At 40.5% G+C, this 20,422-nt stretch overlaps 1 protein-coding gene across 14 annotated transcripts in view; it reads left to right on the forward strand.

The window, feature by feature from the left end:
- The window catches only part of Ltbp1 (latent transforming growth factor beta binding protein 1), a 387,033-nt gene that overhangs the window by 207,814 nt on the left and 158,797 nt on the right, over positions 1-20,422 (forward strand). For all 14 annotated transcript variants that reach the window (XM_006524348.4, XM_030249831.1, XM_006524350.4 and 11 more), the window contains 2 exons: positions 11,863-12,087; positions 13,674-13,948. In XM_006524348.4, coding sequence (XP_006524411.1) covers positions 11,863-12,087; positions 13,674-13,948 — 500 coding nt within the window. The remainder of the gene's footprint in view (positions 1-11,862; positions 12,088-13,673; positions 13,949-20,422) is intronic.

Here is a 20,422-nt window from a genome sequence, read left to right on the forward strand (position 1 = left end):
TGGAAGCTTTGGTGTGTATGATGGCACTTCCTGCCTCCTGGCTATAAACAGAACCCAGCACAGAAGCCTTGCCTAATGCCCACCCGCATTAAAAATGGGCAATATTGATGTAATTCATGTTTGTATTCATTGATATTTTGTCTTTGTCAAAGTCCATATTTACCTTACTATGGTGCAGTGTCTTCTCTATCTGGGTATCTGATTGGTGGAGAGGGAATGAAGGTGACCACCTGAGGTTTTAAAGCAGATAAATAGAAAATGTGCTCTGTTGGAGCAGGTGAACTGTGCCAATGATGTAAATCCATCTTTAAAGCTGTATTGATTATATGGCTCTTGGTATCCTGTTTAATGTAGGTACTGTTGTGGGATGCTGAAGGTGGGGTTCTGACTGTGGGATACTAAGTGTGAGATGCTGTGGGTAGGATGCTGAGGGTGGGATGCTGTGGATGGGGTGCTGAGGGTGGGGTGGGTGCTGAGGGTGAGATGATGAGGGTGGGATGCTGTGGATGGGGTGCTGAGGGTGGGATGCTGATGGTGGGGTGCTGAGGGTGGGATGCTGAGGGTGGGATACTGAGGGTGAGATGATGAGGGTAGGGTGCTGAGGATGAGGGTGGGATGCTGACGGTGGGATGCTGTGGATGGGATGCTGAGGGCAGGGGCGTTGTAAATGATTCCATAGAAGAACCTTCTGTTACTGATCTCTTCCTCCCACCGTTTCGTATGTATAACAGCATGTCTGGAGCCACCAGAATGATTTAACTTGTAAAAAGTTACCTCTCTGCCTAGTTTTAAACCAACTGATTACTATAAATATTTGTGAAGTTCCTTAGTCCTTGTAAAATGCAAATGTTTTTATCTCTAAACAATGAAATTATGTCTGTATTTTCACCTCTGGTGTCTAATAAATGCTTGTGCCCTTTACAAAAGGAAGGTGCATGTGGTCCCGGTTTAACATCTGTTGAGATGTTTTCTTTTGTCTGAGAGTCTCTTTGGATCTGTCTTCTCCCTTTATCATGTACTATAGAATATGTTAACATCCTATTTCACGTAATTTAAATGTCCCCCTGCCTTTAGAATGGTTATATGGTCAATGAGCTTTAAATATCCAGAAATTTAGCTTGACACTGATGCCCAAAGTATTCATTTAAACTTTTAAGAAAAAGAGCTGGGGAGATGGCGCAGTCGGAATAGTACTTGTCATGGACTTAAGTTTAATCCCCAAACCTTGTAAAACAGTGGGGTGGGGTATGCCCTTGTAATTCCAGCATCGAAGAGGTGGAGTTGGGCTGTTCCCTGTGTCTTATCAGCCATCCAGATTAGCATACTTGACAAGGGGTTCCAGGACAGTGAAAGACTATAAAAAATAAAATAAAAAGTAAAATACAATAAAGTGGATGGTACCCAAGGAATAATAACACCTAAGGATGTTGTCCTCTGGCCACTATATATGCATGGACCTGCACACACCTATCTGTGTACACACACACACACACACACACACACACACACACACACACACACACACACATTAAATATAATGAGGCTCAGGGACCCAAGGTCAAATCCCCCGTGTGCAGGGGATGTGGAGTGCAGGACCTCACACTACTTAACCCTGCTTACTTAACCTTGTTCCTTGGGTTTCCTTGGTTTGGTCTCCTATGACTTTTCTCCTCTGGTGCTCAGTTTTAATTTATATTTTGCTTTACTTCTGCTTATATAGTTTGCCTCACATCCTTGTGGACAGTTATGGAAACAGCCTTTGTTCTCACTTCAGCAGACTTTGTCTGGCATTTCCTTGTCTTCTGCCTCCTTCCAGGTTCAGGGCTTTACTAAGCTCTCCCACCAAAGGACTTTAGCTCATGTTATTGTCCTGTAAACACGCCGGGAGGGACTTTTCATAATACTGGATTCTTTTCCTTTTAAAATTTAGCTTCCTCTCACTTCCTTGGTCAGGCTAGGCCAGATCACTCTATCCCCTATCCTCTTTAGATGGAGTTTTTAGATAATTAAGAGCTCCCTGTAGGATAGGCAATTTCCAAGCAAACTGTGACTCTGTTCCGGCAGGAGAAGCCTGTTGCACACTTCTGTCCTTGATCATGTTCTGAATTTAGATAAAGGCAACCATCAAGGCATCCCCTTGACTCTCTCTCGACTCTGTTAGTTCTTCTTTGGGCAGTGAAGTATACTAACTTCTAAGGAAGGAACATTGGTATTTTCTCTAGTTTCTTAGGATCTGTAGGTAACCCAAAAAAGAAAATAAAGGAAAAGAAAAGGAAAGATAAGAAGAGAAAAGGAAAGGGAGAAAAGCAAAATATAAATTGAGAGAGAGATTGTGTGTGTTTGTATGTGTGTGTTTATAGTGTTGGGTTTTTGTCAATGTTACCCAAGTGTTCTCCCATGGAGCTACATCCCTAGCTGGGTTGTCAATCATTATGTATCATAGTTATTATCTAAAGTTTTTACGTAGCTACAATATCAATCCACTTTTTGACTGAAACAGGGGAGAAATCAGATGACAAAACTTTTGCTTTCTAAAAATGTTGCTGCCTTTGGGATATCAAGAGTGAATATGGAGAGACAAGCTGAGATCCTCTAAGAGAATGTTATTCTTCTCATCAAAGAGAAGTGGCAAAGCTGAAGTAGTTGAAGTAGCTATTCCCCAATGCCATGTCTGTACATGTTCTGTGCTTGGTAGGAATAGGCCTTCTTTAGATGGAGGGTTTTCCCTGTCCCACCTTTGGCACCATAAGAAATAGTCGATCTGCTGTCTCAGAAAGTCCTGGTTTTCAGGATTGGCTGCATGATGGTTCGGAACATTGTGAGAGCATCTTTTAGGAATGAGAAGCTCGGGAGTTTGTATAGTCAAAGGGGATAACTGGGAAGAAAGAGAAAGCCTATCAGCATGGCCCAGAGTTTTTGTTTAGAATTTGTCTCCTTCGTATTTGAACCTAAACCCTTAGTGTTTGTTATTTAAATCAGGTTCCAATTTGCAATGTAGAACGTGAAAATTCTGTCCTCCCAAGTTTCTGAGGACCAGGACTTGTTTTCCAGAGCACAGTGACGGATGGCAGGCATCTGGATCACTTGCTGTGTTTAGAATCTCTGACTTGTTCTTCCAAGCAGGCTCCTTTGGCTCCTTTTGGCCTTTTATAGTAGCATCATGAGATGCTTCAAGACATTGTCCTGAAATTACACTTTCTGGAATAACAAAATGATGGTCCACATTGCCTCCTGCTATTGCGACAGACAGTTCTCTGGTGACTATATGATGCAATACGATGAATTATGGCAATGAGCAGCAAAATGTCACTCCAACAAGGTTATGACACTTCTCAAGGCTGTGTTCTATGTTATACCTCCTAGTTAAATCTTCCAAAATATATGGGCTGTAACTAGAGTTACAATTGGCATACAGCATACCACAGGCTTTTCATGCCAACCTACAGGTTAACTCATTCTTTTTTTTATTTTTTATTAGGTATTTTCCTTATTTACATTTCCAATACTATACAAAAAGTCCCCCATACCCTTCCCCCCACCTCCCTACCCACCCACTCCCACTTTTTGGCCCTGGTGTTCCCCTGTACTGGGGCATATAAAGTTTGCAAGTCCAATGGGCCTCTCTTTCCAGTGATGGCTGACTAGGCCTTCTTTTGATACATATGCAGCTAGAGTCAAGAGCTCCGGGGTACTGGTTAGTTCATAATGTTGTTCCACCTATAGGGTTGCAGATCCCTTTAGCTCCTTGGGTATTTTTTCTAGCTCCTCCATTGGGGGCCCTGTGATCCATCCAATAGCTGAGTGTGAGCATCCACTTATGTGTTTGTTAGGCCCCGGCATAGTCTCACAAGAGACAGCTATATCAGGGTCCTATCAGCACAATCTTGCTAGTGTATGCAATGGTGTCAGCGTTTGGAGGCTGATTATGGGATGGATCCCAGGATATGGCAGTCTCTAGATGGTCACTTCACCCCTTCTTAGAATTGGGAACAAAACACCCATGGAAGGAGTTACAGAGACAAAGTTAGGATAACTCATTCTTGTTCTTCTTCGTGTCTTAAGGAGGCTTTATAGAACACTGGTGGCATAGATAACAGGTCTTGCAGTGATGCTTAGAGATTGGTATGAACATTGAAACAGAAAGGAACTATTCATAGCTAAATCCTACAGTCTGTACCTTGGCTCTCGTTTTTATTTTCATTATTATTATTATTTTAATATATAAAAGACAATGTCAGTGTAACAGGATTGCTTCCTGCAAACAGCTCAATCTGAAGTTACTGAGATGAGGAGACAAGGGACTTTCCACACTGTCGCTGAGACTCTTGAAAGCACTGGAACAAAAGTAGGTATCTTGTTCCTCATTCATGAGTGGTTATAAACAGTGACCTTTTAGTGATTAAAACAAGCCAGGCACAAGCCATTTCCCTGATGATTGGGCACATAAAATTACTCGAGGTCATGCATGACTGTTATAATCTCCTAGGCTAGCACAGCCTATAGCCTATAGGACAGTTGTAGGAAAGCTATCTCTGGAGCAAAAGGACTTAGAGGGGCTAAGCCCACGTCAGGTTCAGAGTCTATTAGCATTACTAGAAATATCTAATAAAAGTCAACTGGCTAATTTTTCTTTAAAAGGTTATTTCTGTAAAATTATGGCAGTATAGATTATGGTAATTATTACTTTACATCTTTTAACAATATTATTTACTTACTTATTTACATACATATTTAGGAAGGGTCTTACTATGTAGCCTTTAGGTGGGCTAGAACTTTCTATGTAGACCAGGTTGATCTTGAACTCAGAGATCCACCTTCCTCTGCCCACTAAGTGCTGGGCTTAAAGGTGTGCACCACCGCCGCCTACCTTTACTCTGCAGCTAAATAGACATCAAGCTGCACAGCTTTGAAATGTTGCTTTTGTGTGTGGTGTGGTGGTGGTGGTGGTGGTGGTGGTGTGTGTGTGTGTGTGTGTGTGTGTGTGTGTGTGTGTATAAGCAAGGGTATAAGTAAATAAAGCAACAAAGACAAAGCACTAAGGCTAATATCCACTAGGTTTTTTCTTTTCTTTTTTTTTAAACTAATCTATAATTCAAAATGTTGAAAACATGAAGAGTTTAAATGCTTTATTTCTTTGATTGAAAACTGGTCAATAACAGTGAAAGCATGTTTTATTTTTCTCTCACTGTATAACCTATGACATAGAATCTCTTTTCTGCCCTCTAAACCACCACCTGTGGGCCATGGCCACTTTGGGGGAATCAACCAGCTCTTTCATGGGGGCTGCCTAAGGGCATCCTACATATCAAATATTTACATTATGATTCATAACAGTAGCAAAATTGCAGTTAGGAAGTAGCAACGAAAATAATTTTATGGTTGCTTTATTTACTTACACCCTTGCTTACACACACATACACACACACACACACACACACACACACACACACACACACACACACACACACACTGGGAGGCACTGCAAGTTTGGAAGCAAATTCAAAGTAGTGCCGCGTTTGACTGTGCACCCAGCAGTGCCCCTTCCCAGAGTGCCACAGTCCCTGCTGTCAGTGTCATATTTTGATTATCAACTTTGGTTAAACATTCAGTCATTTTATTGCTGTGGGATTAGGAGGCAGCAGGACTACCTGCCTTGAGGTCTGTGCTCCGACTAAGAGATGTGTAAGACCCACTCATCAGCGGAACTTGAAAGGAGAGATAGGATTAGGCACTGGTCACAACCGCGATTAAGCTTACATTTGAGGTGGTTTTTGAAGGTACTGTGGTCAATACAAGTCCTGCAAGATACAAGGAAAAGGTGCCTATGTTCCAGTGATGAACTATTCACAGACATTTGCATAACATATCAGTAATTTAAATATGGGACTGACTGTCTTTACCCAGTGTACATTGAGCTCATCAGCCGAGCCAAATCATGGCTTTGAAATTAAAGGTAGAACCGGACTGGGATTTACAAGGTTACTGGCTTTGGTGGAGTCATTATGTCTTTTTTTTTTAACCTGAGATTTCTCAGAGTAGATGGGATGCCAGTGGAAACTCAGGGGTTCTCCAGACCCCAGAGTTTGACTTCTGAAACACAGGGCTAGAACACGGTTTCTGGGCTGTGGCCTGGTAGTGTTTTCCACCTCTTTCCTCCTCCACCTTCTCTGCTTCGCACACATCCTGCTGATCCTCCCAGAAGCATTGCATTACCTCATCTTCCTTTCGATGCTTGCTGCCCTTGCCCTGAGCCTTGTTTTCTACCTGCTCCTCAGTTACTCTGACAGTTTCCACACTCTGACTCCCGGCAATTGTCACTTCTTCACTCCACTCATCCTGAGCACATCCGCAAAGCGACTTTTCTAGAACATGCTAGCTACCTTGCTAATCCTCTGCTTCAAGCCTCAGGGTAACTTGTCTATTACTGAGTAAAATTCAAACCCCATACAATGTCTTTAATAACACCTTGGTTTGATGTAAGCCTTCACGGTCCAACTTACTGCCTGATCCCTTCCATTCCTCTAAAAGCCTGGGTTTTAACAAGACTTGTTGACTCTCTCTCTCCCAGACGAGCTACCTCTTCCTTTACACAGATGGCCTCGCTAGAGTATACGGTCTGTAATCTCCGTTTTGCTCAGTCCTAAAGAGCTCACCGCAGTTCTATATTTTGAGAAGTGCTTTTTCGGTTATTCCTGAAGTTCCAAAGGATTTTATTCATTTTGACAGTCATTGCTTCTTTGTGGCTTTAGTAATGCTACATCATTTAATATCACTGACTAGCTGTAAAATGCTTGAAGGGTAAAGGCTAACTAACCCTTCTTTATAACCTAAGTATTTAACAAAATGGTAGGCACAGAACTTTATCTGTTATGCTTTCTTTGTGTTTATGACTATCTTTTTCTTTATATTTTCAGACTTGAAACATTTCTGCTAGATTCTGAGCTACGCATGAGGGCTAACTTTTTTTTTCTTGACCCCTATGGCTCCTACAATCATCTAACAGATGTTTTTATTGTTATTATTTTATATTTTAAAAAATATTCTTATTAGATATTTTATTTACATTCCAAATGTTATTCTCTTTCTTAGTTTCCCCTCCAAAAATCTCTTATCCTCTTCCCCCTCCCCCTCCCCCTCCCCCTCCTCCTGCTCTCTAACCCCCCCCCCCCCACACACACACACATTCTTGCTTCCAGGCATTCCCCTATACTAGAGCATAGAACCTTGACAGGACCAAGGGTCTCTCCTCCCATTGATAACTGACTAGGCCATCCTCTGCTACATATGCAACTAGAGACATAAGTCCGCTGTGTGTTTTCTTTGATTGGTGGTTTAGTCCCAGGGAGCCCTGGGGTTACTGGTTAGTTAATATTGTTGCTCATCATTCGGGGGCTGAAAACCCCTTCAGCTCCTTGGGTACTTTCTTTAGCTCCTTCACTGGGGACCCTGTCCTCCGCCTAATGGATGACTGTGAGCATCCACTTCTGTATTAGTAAGGCACTGGCAGAGCCTCTCAGGAGACAGCTACATTAAGCTCCTGTCAGCAAGCTCCTGTTGGCATCTGCATTAGTGTCTGGGTTTGGTGGTTGTTTATAGGATGGATCCCCTTGTGGGGCAATTTCTGGATGGTCATTCCTTCAGTCTCTGCTCAGAACTTTGTCTCTAACTCCTTCCATGAGTATTTTGTTCCCCCTTCTAAGAAGTATTGAAGTATCCACACTTTGGTCTTCCTTCTTTTTGAGTTTCATGTGTTTTACAAATTGTATCTTGGGTATTCTGAGCTTGTGGGCTAATATCCATTTATTAATGAGTGTATATCATGTGTGTTCTTTTGTGATTGGATTACCTCACTCAGGATGATATCCTCCAGATCCATCCATTTGTCTAAGAATTTCATAAATTCATTGTTTTTAATAGATGAGTAGTACTCCATTGTGTAAATGTACCACATTTTCTGTATCCATTCCTCTGTTGAGGGGTATCTGGGTTCTCTCCAGCTTCTGGCTATTATAAATAAGGCTGCTATGAACATAGTGAAGCATGTTTCTTTATTACAAGTTGAGCATCTACTGGGTATATGCCCAAGAGTAGTATCGCTGGATCTTCTAGTAGAACTATATCCAATTTTCTGAGGAACTGCCAAACTGATTTCCAGAGTGATTGTATCAGCTTGCAATCCCACCAGCAATGGATGAGTGTTCCTCTTTCTCCACATCCTCACTAGCATCTCCTGCCACCTGAGTTTTTGATCTTAGCCATTCTGACTGGTGTGAAGTGGAATTTCAAGTTCATGTTGATTTGCATTTCCCTGATGATTAAGGATGTTGAACTTTTTTTTAGGTGCTTCTCAGCCATTTGGTATTCCTCAGTTGAGAATTCTTTGTTTAGCTATGTACCCTATTTTTTAATATGAATATTTGGTTTTCTGGAGTCCAACTTCTTGAGTTCTTTATATATATTGAATATTAGCCACCTATCAGATTTGGGATTGGTAAGGATCATTTTCCAATCTGTTGGTTGCTGTTTTGTCGTATTGACAGTGTCCTTTGCCTTACAGAAGCTTTGCAATTTTATGAGGTCCCATTTGTGGATTCTTGATCTTATAACACAAGCCATTGAGGTTCTGTTCAGGAATTTCCCCCCCCCCCCCCCGTGCCCATATCTTCTAGGCTCTTCCCTATTTTCTCCTCTGTAAGTTTCAGTGTCTCTGGTTTTATATGGAGTTCCTTGATCCACTTAGACTTGAGCTTTGTATAAGGAGATAAGAATGGATCAATTCGCAATCTTCTACATGCTAACCACCAGTTGAGCCAGCACCATTTGTTGAAAATGCTGTCTTCTTTCCACTGGATGGTTTTAGCTCCGTTGTCAAAGATCAAGTGACAATATGTGTGTGGGTTCATTTCTGGGTCTTCAGTTCTGTTCCACTGATCTACCTGTCTGTCACTGTACCAGTACCATGCAGTTTTTATCACAATTGCTCTGTAGTACAATTGAGGTCGGGGATGGTTATTCCACCAGAGGTTGTTTTATTGTTGAGAGTAGTTTTTTGCTATCCTAGGTTTTTTGTTATTCCAGATGAATTTGCAAATTGCCCTTTCTAACTCATTGAAGAATTGAATTGGAATTTTGATGGGGATTGCATTGAATCTGTAGATTGCTTTCAGTAAGATGACCATTTTTACTATATTAATCCTGCCAATCCATGAGCATGGGAGATCTTTCCATCTTCTGAGATCATCTTCGATTTCTTTCTTCAGAGACTTGAAGTTCTTATCATACAGATCTTTCACTACCTTGTTTTGAGTCACACCAAGGTATTTTACATTATTTGTGACTATTTTGAAGGGTGTTGTTTCCTAATTTCTTTCTTAGCCTGTTTATCCTTTGTGTAGAGAAAGGCCACTGATTTATTTGAGTTAATTTTTTATTCAGCTACTTCACTGAAGTTGTTTATAAGGTTTAGGTGTCTGGTGGAGTTTTGGGGTTACTTATATATGCTATCATATCATCTGCAAAAACTGATATTTTGACTTCTTTCTTTCCAATTTGTATTCCTTTGATCTCCTTTTGTTGTCTAATTGCTCTGGCTAAGACTTCAAGTACTATATTGAATAGGTAGGGAGAAAGTGGGCAGCCTTGTCTAGTACCTGATTTTAGTGGGATTGCTTCAAGTTTCTCTCCATTGAGTTTGATGTTGGCTTCTGGTCTGCTGTATATTGCTTTTATTATGTCTAGGTATGGGCCTTGAATTCCTGATCTTTCCAAGACTTTTATCTTGAAGGGGTGTTGGATTTTGTCAAATGCTTTCTCAGCATCTAATGAGATGATCATGTAGTTTTTGTCTTTGAGTTTGTTTATATAGTGAATTTCGTTGATGGATTTCTGTATATTGAATCATCCCTGCATCCCTGGGATGAAGCCTACTTGATCATGATGGATGATGGTATTGATGTGGTCTTGGATTCGGTTTGCGAGAATTTCATAGAGTATTTTTACATCGATATTCATAAGGGAAATTGGTCTGAAGTTCTCTTTCTTTGTAGGGTCTTTGTGTGGTTTAGGTATCAGAGTAATTGTGGCTTCATAGAACAAATTGGGTACAGTACCTTCTCTTTCTATTTTGTGCAATAGTTTGAGGAGTGGTGGAATTAGGTCCTCTTTGAAGGTCTGATAGAACTCTGCACTAAACCCATCAGGTCCTGGGCCTTTTTTGGTTGGGGGACTCTTAATGACTGTTTCTATTTATTTAGGGGATTCAGGACTGTTTAGATGGTTAATCTGATCCTGATTTAACTTTGGTACCTGGTATCTGTCTAGAAAATTGTCCATTTCATCCAGGTTTTCCAGTTGTATTGAGTATAGGCTTTTGTAGTTGGATCTGATGATTTTTTTGGATTTCCTCTGCTTCTGTTGTTATGTCTCCCTTTTCATTTCTGATTTTGTTAATTAGGATACTGTCTCTGTGCCCTCTAGTTAGTCTGGCTAGGGGTTCATCTATCTTGTTGATTTTCTCAAAGAACCAGCTCCTGGTTTGGTTGATTCTTTGTATAGTTCTTTTTGTTTCTATTTGGCTGATTTCAACACTGAATTTGATTATTCCCTGCTGTCTACTCCTCTTGGCCGAATTTGCTTCCCCTTGTTCTAGAGCTTTTAGTTGTGCTGTCAAGCTGGAGATACATGCTCTTTCTAGATTCTTTTTGGAGGCACTCAGAGCTATGAGTTTTCCTCTTAGGCCTGAGGGGTAACATTATACAGGACTGATTCTCTGATTCTCTGGCCTCACAGAATGTTAGTGAGGGATATATATATATATATATATATATATATAGTCAGATGAGTGTCAGAGATGTGACCTGAGTGATACTGACTGTACTTCTGAGGAAGCAGAGGCAAGGCATGCTCAGAGATGCAAGAGTGAGACATGGGACAGAGTCTAAAAGACAAGCAGAAAGTCTGTCTGCTGAAGGGAGCTGAGTAGGAGGTATTCCAGGCAGAGGACTCCACAGCAAGTTTATCTGTGCTGAATAAATTTCAGTGGGCTATATTGTAAGAGATGGGGCTGGATCACAAATGATGAGGTTGCAGACAGAACTGGGCTCTAATGACTAAAAGAGGAAATCTAGAATTGATGTTGAATTAGTGAGGTGAGGGAGACACCGCCACACTTTGCGAAAGACCATGGGTCTGGGGCTTTTAGAAGGGAGATTATCACAACTGTAGATGGTTTGAGTTTGGGGGATGGACAGGTGTGTATGGGATGTGTACCTGGAGATACACAATTGTAGACAGTTTGACGTTTAGCAAAAAGCTTTAACAGGAATCCCACACTTGAGAACATGATGAAATCATGTGTATGTGGAGTTGGTCAAGAAGATTTTAGAACCATACCACAGGGTGCAGCAGCAGTTTTTGAAGGACAAGCAAAGGAAAGCATCTACAAAGGATATGCAGATGGAATAGGGAAGGAATCAGGACTTGGTCAGATGAACAAGATGCTATAGTAACCTAGGCGGACTGAAATATCTGCCTGTCAGACATAGTGACAAAGAGACTATTAGCGGCCTTAGGAAGATGGAATTCTATAGAGGAAAAAGAAAGTATGTGCTGTCCCAAAGTATCTTATAGTGATATTGAGAAGTGAAGAAACATTCAGGCAAATGTAGTCATGGAGGACATCATTTAAAGAACATAAAAGCTAGAAAGAAATGAAGGTGAGGGGCTGTTCTTGTTCATGCCAGAAGAAACAGAATGTCGGCTAATAGAATGTGTGTTTGGTAGTAGAGGGAGGGTGCCAGATGATTGTCACTTAACCTTTGGGAAACTAACCAGCTTTCCACACTGTCTCTTTTTCCTTTTCAGTTATTTGCCATCTTCCGTGTATGAATGGTGGCCAGTGCAGTTCAAGGGACAAATGTCAGTGCCCTCCAAATTTCACAGGAAAGCTTTGCCAGATCCCTGTCCTTGGTGCCAGTATGCCCAAACTCTACCAGCACGCCCAGCAGCAGGGCAAGGCATTGGGGAGTCACGTCATCCATTCCACACATACCTTGCCTCTAACCATGACTAGCCAGCAAGGGGTCAAAGGTAAGCTTTTCATCCTCATTTTGCTCATTACCCAGTCTTCTGTCACCAGGTAGGAGCCACAAAGAAGTCTCTGCAGGTAGTGAGGCCTGGATTTGAAACAGAGGAAGGGTGTGGATCCATGACCTGGAAAATGGCAGTAGAGGTGGGATATGGGCCCACCTATGTGTCTACAGTGAACCAGCCACTGGAAATTAAGATAGCCCCAAGACGTGCCTGCTTCTCGGTGGCTCCTAGCACCATGGAGTGATGGATGTGCCAGGTCAGAAACAGAAAGAGGAACAAGGTCAGGGTCAGGCCCTGACAGCAGCAATAAACCATGGACCACACCATACCTAATAATGAATCCTGTAGCTGACAGATACTTGGTTTGAGTCCTCTACAGTCACTTAGCTTCACTGGGCTTCAGTCTGTCCATCTGTAGGGGAAGGCAAACTAGGTCACTTGGAGCTCAAACGTTCTGTGACTAATTCATTCTTTCAAAGCTGGCATACTTAGAAATATACAACTTTAAAAGGGGGTCAGTGAAGTGTTGCTGGATCTGACTCTTTTTTTTTCCATTTTCCAAGACAGGGTTTCTCTGAGTAGCCTGGCTGTCCTGGAACTCACTCTGTAGACCAGGCTGGCCTTGAACTCAGAAATCCTCCTGTCTCTGCCTTCCAAGTGCTGGGATTAACGGTGTGAGCCATCACTGCCCAGCTGGATCTGACTCTTTAAACCCTGAATGTTTGTGTCAGAAAATGAACTTTTTGTCTGAAATTTTCTTGGAAAGTGTAGAAAGGCACACATATAAGAAACACACATTAATATGTCACCAGAAAGCATTCAAGTGCATATCTATAGGAGATATATAAAACAAACAGATAAAAGAAGCATGCTTTGTGAAACTGGAGCTCTACTTTTAATGGAAAAAAAACTAAGTCCAAAATTATGCAAAAGAAGTTTCTATAGAAGAAATTTCATGAATATAAAAAAGTAACTAATCTCTTAGAACCATTTGTCATGTGGTAAGGTGGGCTCACATATGGTAAGAGCATTATGAATTCATAATTGTATTATCCTAGTTAAAATAATATTCTTGTCTTTGAGTACATCACTTTGAGATACTTTAAAGTTTGTATATTGTAGTTTTACTTAAAAATTTTAATATATAATCATTTGTGTCATTCTGTGTGTGTTTGTGCATGTATTTGTGTGTGTGTGTATGTGGTTGCACTTGTATGTGTACCACAGTGCACGTATGGAGATCAGAGAACAATTATGAAGTCAGTTTTCTCCTTCCACCACGTGTATCCTAGGGATCAAACTCAAGTCATCAGACTTGGTGGCAGACACCCTTAGCAACTGAACCACCTTATCAGTCCACAGTTTTGTTTTTTTTTTTTTTTAACTGCATAAACTTGTCAGTTTGAGTACAAAGTTCCCAAGAATTTTGATGTCTATGTCACAAAAAGACTTTTTGTATATGTTATCCCGTGTGGTGTCTATTGGTAGGTGTGTTTGTATAAAATACATTTCATGTTTTAAAAAAACCCCGACTTTCCCATTAATTCGTCACAATTAACAAATTGTCCTCCTGATCTTTGTAGTGAAATTCCCCCCCAACATAGTCAATATCCATGTGAAACATCCTCCCGAGGCTTCTGTCCAGATACACCAGGTTTCCAGGATTGACAGCCCAGGAGGCCAGAAGGTGAAGGAAGCCCAACCAGGCCAGTCCCAAGTCTCTTACCAAGGACTTCCGGTCCAGAAGACCCAGACAGTCCATTCTACGTACTCCCACCAGCAGCTTATTCCCCATGTGTATCCCGTGGCTGCTAAGACACAACTTGGCCGATGCTTCCAGGAAACCATTGGATCACAGGTGAGCAGTGTGGGCCAGGCCGTCTTGATAATGTTTTATAGATGGGGACATCATCTTATCAAAAACTCAGACTTGGTACAAAGAAGTCTCTATAGACGAGACTGGCAAGCTATGGTGAATTTACAAATCAAGTTTTATTGGAAACAGCCCTACTTATTCACTAGCTTTTCATTTATGCTAGTCTTATGCAGGGATGGCAGAATTGAGGAGAGCCAATGAGATCATGTGATCTATAACACCTATTGATTTTGTGGCACTTTGCCGAGGAGAAAAGTCTTGCTGACATATGATATATAGACTAATTTCAAGTATTCAACTTTTGGACATGTTGCTGGAACTCCAAGGTTATTTGTTGTGTATACACACACACACACACACACACACACACACACATATATGTATATAGTTAGTTGTGATGACATGTGTGTAAAACATTCCAACCATGAGATGGGGTGCAGGAGATATAGTATACAAGGATGTTTGAGAATACTTGTATATTCTTGTGTAGTGTTTTTGACAATTTAGATGTTGGTCAATGTAGTATAATTTTGAATCTCCTATGTAATAATGATTAATATCAGCTTTCATTTTCTTATAAAATTTAATTAAGATGGCAATAAAGAAATTATTTCATTTGAATTTTAAATATCGTTGGATTTACCATAACTTTAGCTTATATCATAAAGCAAGAGAAAGATCATTTCCTTTCAAATTCTTCATTGAATCTGTGTAGTGAAGATTACCTAATTATTTTTTATTTACAATGAGTTTTATTTAAAATATACTTATATTACTTTCCTTATTCCCATTCCTCTATCAAGTCACTCCTATGTGCCCCCTTGCTCCCTCTGAAATCATGGGCCTGTGGTTTCTGTTTTCCAACCACTTGGAACTGCTTCTTTGGGCTATGTGATAATGACGTACTTTGTCCTGTGCTCCTCTGTCTGTCTTTTGCTTATGGTTTAAATTCTCCCTAAATAGAGTAAGGAAGATGTGTTCTTCATTTCAAAATAATGTGTAGGAGGTGGGGAGTAAGAAGGAAAATGAGAAATACTATAGAACTGTAGAACAAGTTTTCCTTACTCAACTACCTCTTAAATCCGTTTTAGATACTAAGTTGTTATTATAGGAGATTAAGTTATTATAGGATTACCATCAGCCTTCTAGAGAACTGAAAGTTAGCGTATGGATCTGAGTGGAGTTGCTGCTTGCAGAATGGAAAGACAGCATGGGAAATTAACAGACCTTGTTTAGAATCACAGGCTCAGCATTGGCTGGCGGACAACCAACTTCCTTATCTGCAAATTGGAGGCAAGAATAGATTACTTATGAGTTATGCTAAGATTAAACAGGATAATTAATGTGAACCACATTTTGTAAATGTCATAGAACTATGCAAATATTAGCTTAGAGGGAGGGAACTGATAGTTAAACTTTTAAAAGGAGCAAGAATTAGATAATCCAGGTTAGGCTTAGACATGAGCAGTGCTTATGTTTATGTCATGTAACTTCCCGATGACAGGGGCAAACCCTCAGTCTTCCAAATGAAACATTTATCTGCTCATTTATCTGATACCTGATTGTCCACTACTTTTGGGCTAATCCTGATTATCTTTCATTCAACTGCGTAAGGCATTTGTATGGCAGTATTCCAGGTGTGCTTGAGGGCTCTGGCATAATCATTGGTTTAATCCATGGGTAAGTTAAAATATGACTAAAGATTGGGAATTGGTAGAACTATGGAAGGTGGCACATGGTTGGAAGAGGTAGGTCACCCTGTTGGTGTGGGAAGGGTGCATTTCCAACATGAGGTGGTAAGGTACATCTTTACCGTAGGTCCAGAATCATGGAACCAGCCTACCATATGCTGCAACCTCTATGGCCATGAGCCGATTGCATCTCTCCTCTCAGAAGTTGCTTTCTCGGGCACCTTGTCTCAGTGAGAACATAGCTGACTGAAACGGGGCACTGGAAATAACTTTTCATTCCTCCAGTGAGGTCTGATGTTAGTGACTGGAGAGAAGAAATGTCATCCATTTAAATTTATCTTTGACATAAAGGGAATGGATAGATAGGAACAGTGTAGCTGAAGGTAAATTTTATACATGTCATAGTTTTGCCCCAGATGAGGCTTGGAGACAGAAGGTAAGTTTGCTGCCATTAGCATTGTTTAGTCATTCCAGCTTAGGCTGGTCATGGAGAAAGGAAAAAGCAGATCCTTTTAAAACTGTGTGCCCAGTACCTTTCTCCCCAGTTTCCAAGTTGGAACAGAGATGATAAAAAGGCTTTTTAAAACGAAACATAACAAACTTGTTATTCTCCTATAATTTCAGGCAGATGATGCTAACTAGAAAAGATGAAAACAAATTACTTATAAGCCTAAACTGGACTATTCAATTGAAGTGAAATGAATGATTGATAGGGTTGCCTAAATAATTCAAGCCCAGTGGAATACTCTTGCCTTATCTGGATCCTGTTCTGACTTTCAGCTGCATGGTCCAGACAGTGATCTCAATTCTTAATTCATTTTGCATGTGTAGTCACCGACACGTAGCTTCAAAATAAGACCTATTTCATCAGACATTCCTAGCATGTATTTGTCTTTCTGCTTGTGAGAAATACTGTTGGAAGGTGAAGTTTGTCTAATTATCTAGTGCAGTTCACATGACCCATGTAACTATTGGAAAATAATCAATAGTATATAGATATGTCCTGCTAAGATGTTGGAAAGAAACAGACACAGACAGGTGTCAGTGGATTTTAAATGAATAGGGACAGGGAGAAAAACCAACTCTTCATCACTTTCACCTTGCTTATTGGGAACACTCAGTAGTTGAAGCTATTGAAACTTAAAATGCATGGATTAATTTATTAAGTGAAATAAGCACTTATGTCTGTATTTTGCTATGAGTTCATATACAAGAATGATCTTGACAGAAATAGTCCATATTTATGTGGCAGCTTCAATTATTTAGGCCATAAACTCTTAAAGTGTAATTAAACCCATGGAAGTTTTCTAGAGTAAAGTTTCAGATCTATTTAACTGGTCAAGAAAAATGAGCAATTAATTATGAAGCCAAAGTTACAGAGCAAAGAGAGTGGAGCTTCAGCAGATGGAAAAGAAGATTTTAAGAGATAGATGAGAAGAGAGAATCTAAAGAGGTCAGAGAAGCAAATAGTTTGGGAATCCTGACAAACTTTGGTGTGCGTATTTTTAAAGGTCTTAAAACTGAGGCAGAGGATGGCCTAGTCGGCCATCAATTGGAGAAGAGGCTCTTGGTCTTGTGAAGATCATATGCCCCAGTACAGGGGAATGCCAGGGCCAGGAAGTGGGTGTGGGTGGGTTGGGGAGCAGGGCAGAGCGGGGGGGGGGGGGAGCGTATAGGGGACTTTCAGGATAACATTTGAAATGTAAATGAAGAAAATATATAATAAAAAAACTGAGGCATAGTGTAATGTAAATAACTGGTAATAAGGTCAACATATCTTGAAGGCCTATTGCTACCAAGAACCAAGTTCAGCATGGTTAAGAAGGACACAGCCACATGGGATGTTCACGTTCTTCCAAAAATGTCCAACTTGAGCCTAATTGAACCTTCACAGCTAAATTCATGAGGATAGGGAATACTGAGGGTAAATTATTATATAGGGACAGAAAAAAATCCATAATGTAGGGCAATATTGCCTTTTTATTATCATACCATTAAAACAAAAGTAGAAGGATTTTTCGAGAAAGAGACACAGGAGATGTACAGTAGATGGGGCTTAAATTTTCTTTTAAAATTTTTTAAAAATATCATTACATTTTTAATAAAGAAAAATTAAAAAGCAGCATATGTATCATGGCAAACAACAATAATCTTAGACATTTAGGTCATTTTTTGTTTTTTTGCTTTTTTCTTTTCTTATTTGTGTATTTAATGAATAATGGTGGGTATTTTATTGGTTATTTTACTTATTTACATTTCAAATGTTATCCCCCTTCCCAGTTTCCCTTCTGCAAACCTCCTGTCTATACTCTCCTCTCCCCTGCTTTTATGAGGGTGCTCCCTTACCCACCCACCCACTCCTGCCTCACTGCCCTAGTATTCACCTACACTGGGGCATTGAACCTCCACAGGACCAAGGGTCTCCCCTCCCATTGATGCCATAAGGCAATCCTCTGCTACATATGCAACTGGAGCCATGGGTCCCTCCATGTGTACTCTTTAGTTGGTGGTTTAGTCCCTGGGAGCTCTGGGGGGGGGGGTCTGGTTGGTTGATATTGCTGTTCTTCCTATGGGGTTGCAAACCCTCTCAGCTCCTTCATTTTTTCCCCTAACTCCTCCATTGGGGTCCTCGTGCTCAGTTCAATGATTAGCTGCAAGCATCGGCATCTGTATTGGTCAGGCTCTGGCAGAGCCTCTCAGGAGACAGCTATATCAGGCTCCTGTCAGCAAGAAATTCTTGGCATCATCAGTAGTGTCTGGGTTTGGTGGCTGCATATGAGAGTGTGTGTGGTGGTAGAGCAGGGCACACTCATACCACCATATGTATGGAGGTTAGATGTGTACTTGGAGGAGGTAGAACCCAAACTGTTAAGGTTGGTTACTTTGGGAGGTAGAACCCAAACTGTTAAGGTTGGTTACAAGTGACTTTACCCACTTGCTGAACCTAAGTCAGATAAAACAAAAACAAAAACAAACAAACAAAAAAACAGATGTAAAATGTTTCAGAAGCAAATAGAAAAATCAAACTGGTTATTAGATGTTATTCTGGAATTATTTATTATCTAGATGTGATGATAGTGTTGGGTTTGTGCAGGAATATGTGCTTGTTCTTGTGAGTTGAGTGGTAATAGTTGTAAGAGTGATGCATCATAGTATCTATAGCTTTCTTTTGTAATGTAGTCCATTCACAGATGTGGAGAGATGTCGGCAGCCATTGACTCTGAGAACTCAGCATACAGATTACCATCATAGCAGTCTTGGAATGGCCTACCATGTTTAGCTTTTTTTTTTTTTAATGAGAAGAATTGTGAAATGCTTACAGGCAGGTCAACAAGAGGCAGGTTGTAGATAAATATATTTATATATAATGTAGGGGGTAGGTCATCACGATTTGGTTATAGAATATTGAAAGAAAATGAGTGTAGTGTACTGGACTGTTTCAAGCTCTTTTACTTCGAAGCAGACCAATGCTCAGTGTCATCCAAAAGCTAACCTCTGGGAGGAGGGGCTTGAACGAAGGCTGGAGGATAAATCCAACCTTGATTGGTGTTAGGAGTGATGTATTCTTGACTATGGGTCAAAGCATAGGGATTTATCAGTGGAATGTAAGGGGATTGATGGAGACAGCTCATGATCAATGGCTAAATCTCTGGGCAGTATATTTATGTTAGAGGAGGACATTTCCTTGGATGCCGTGATAAAGAGGAGAGAGAAATAACACTGGAAAATTCTCTAGCGATTTTCACCTTTGTAGAGAGGACCAAGACGGAGGAGGAAACTTTTTAAAAAACAAAACAAAAACAAGAAAAAAAAACCTTTGTACAAAGTGTTATTCAATTTTTCATGGTCTAAATATTTGCTTATATTAGGATCAGTAGCCATCACAAGAATCATTTAAAGAGTAGAAATAGAGAAGACATAAGGTGCTTTTGAGGGAAGACTTCTTGAAGTTATTGGCAAGTCATAGTCTTGGCTGATTTAAGCTTCTGTGTTTCTTGGAGTAAATTGCTGCACTCCATATATATTGGTAAACATTTGCAACCTTGTTCCCACTGTGGCTGAGTTGGAGTTACAGCTCCGGTGGTTGCAATTACCAACTTTTTGCAGGAAGACTTGTTTTCATGAGCTTGAAACTTGAACATTCCATTACCCAGTTTTTATCTACAAGGAAAGGGCTGGCTTTATGGAAGTCCCTGTCAGATCTATTACTGCATTACAGAGATGTTAAATCTATACATCCCTTTCATTGTGTAGGGTGACTCTTATTTCAGATTGGTTCCCTTATTAGTGACCCAAATTCAAGTCTTCCAAGGCATCTACAATTGCAGTTGTTCTTAATGGGTCTTACTGATTGGCCAGTGGTTGAAACAAGCCTTTTATGGTGACCCAGTGATGCCAGATAGTTTGAAAAGGCCCTGACTGTGAAGTGTTAGAATCACAATAGAGTTCAGGGTCCAGCTTCCATGCAGGCCTAGTCATTGCCAGGTTACACAATGATGTGATCTCGGTCTTTTTGTTGACTGTGGTAATGTGGCCTGTAATTAGACACAGGCCTGACAAAGAAGGCAAAGCAAAATGTCTCAAGACCTTCACATTTCGAATGCTGAAAGAGCAGAAAATTCCACATATAAACACCCAGATTAGCTATGAAGTGCAGAAATATTGGAAAACTCGAAGTAGATATAAACAGAACATTTTTATAGCTCTGTAACATAGATAAAGAGAGTGAAATGCCACGTGAGCATACTTTCATAGACTGCAGCCA

Source organism: Mus musculus, chromosome 17, assembly GCF_000001635.26.
Source record: "Mus musculus strain C57BL/6J chromosome 17, GRCm38.p6 C57BL/6J".
Lineage (NCBI taxonomy): Eukaryota > Metazoa > Chordata > Mammalia > Rodentia > Muridae > Mus > Mus musculus.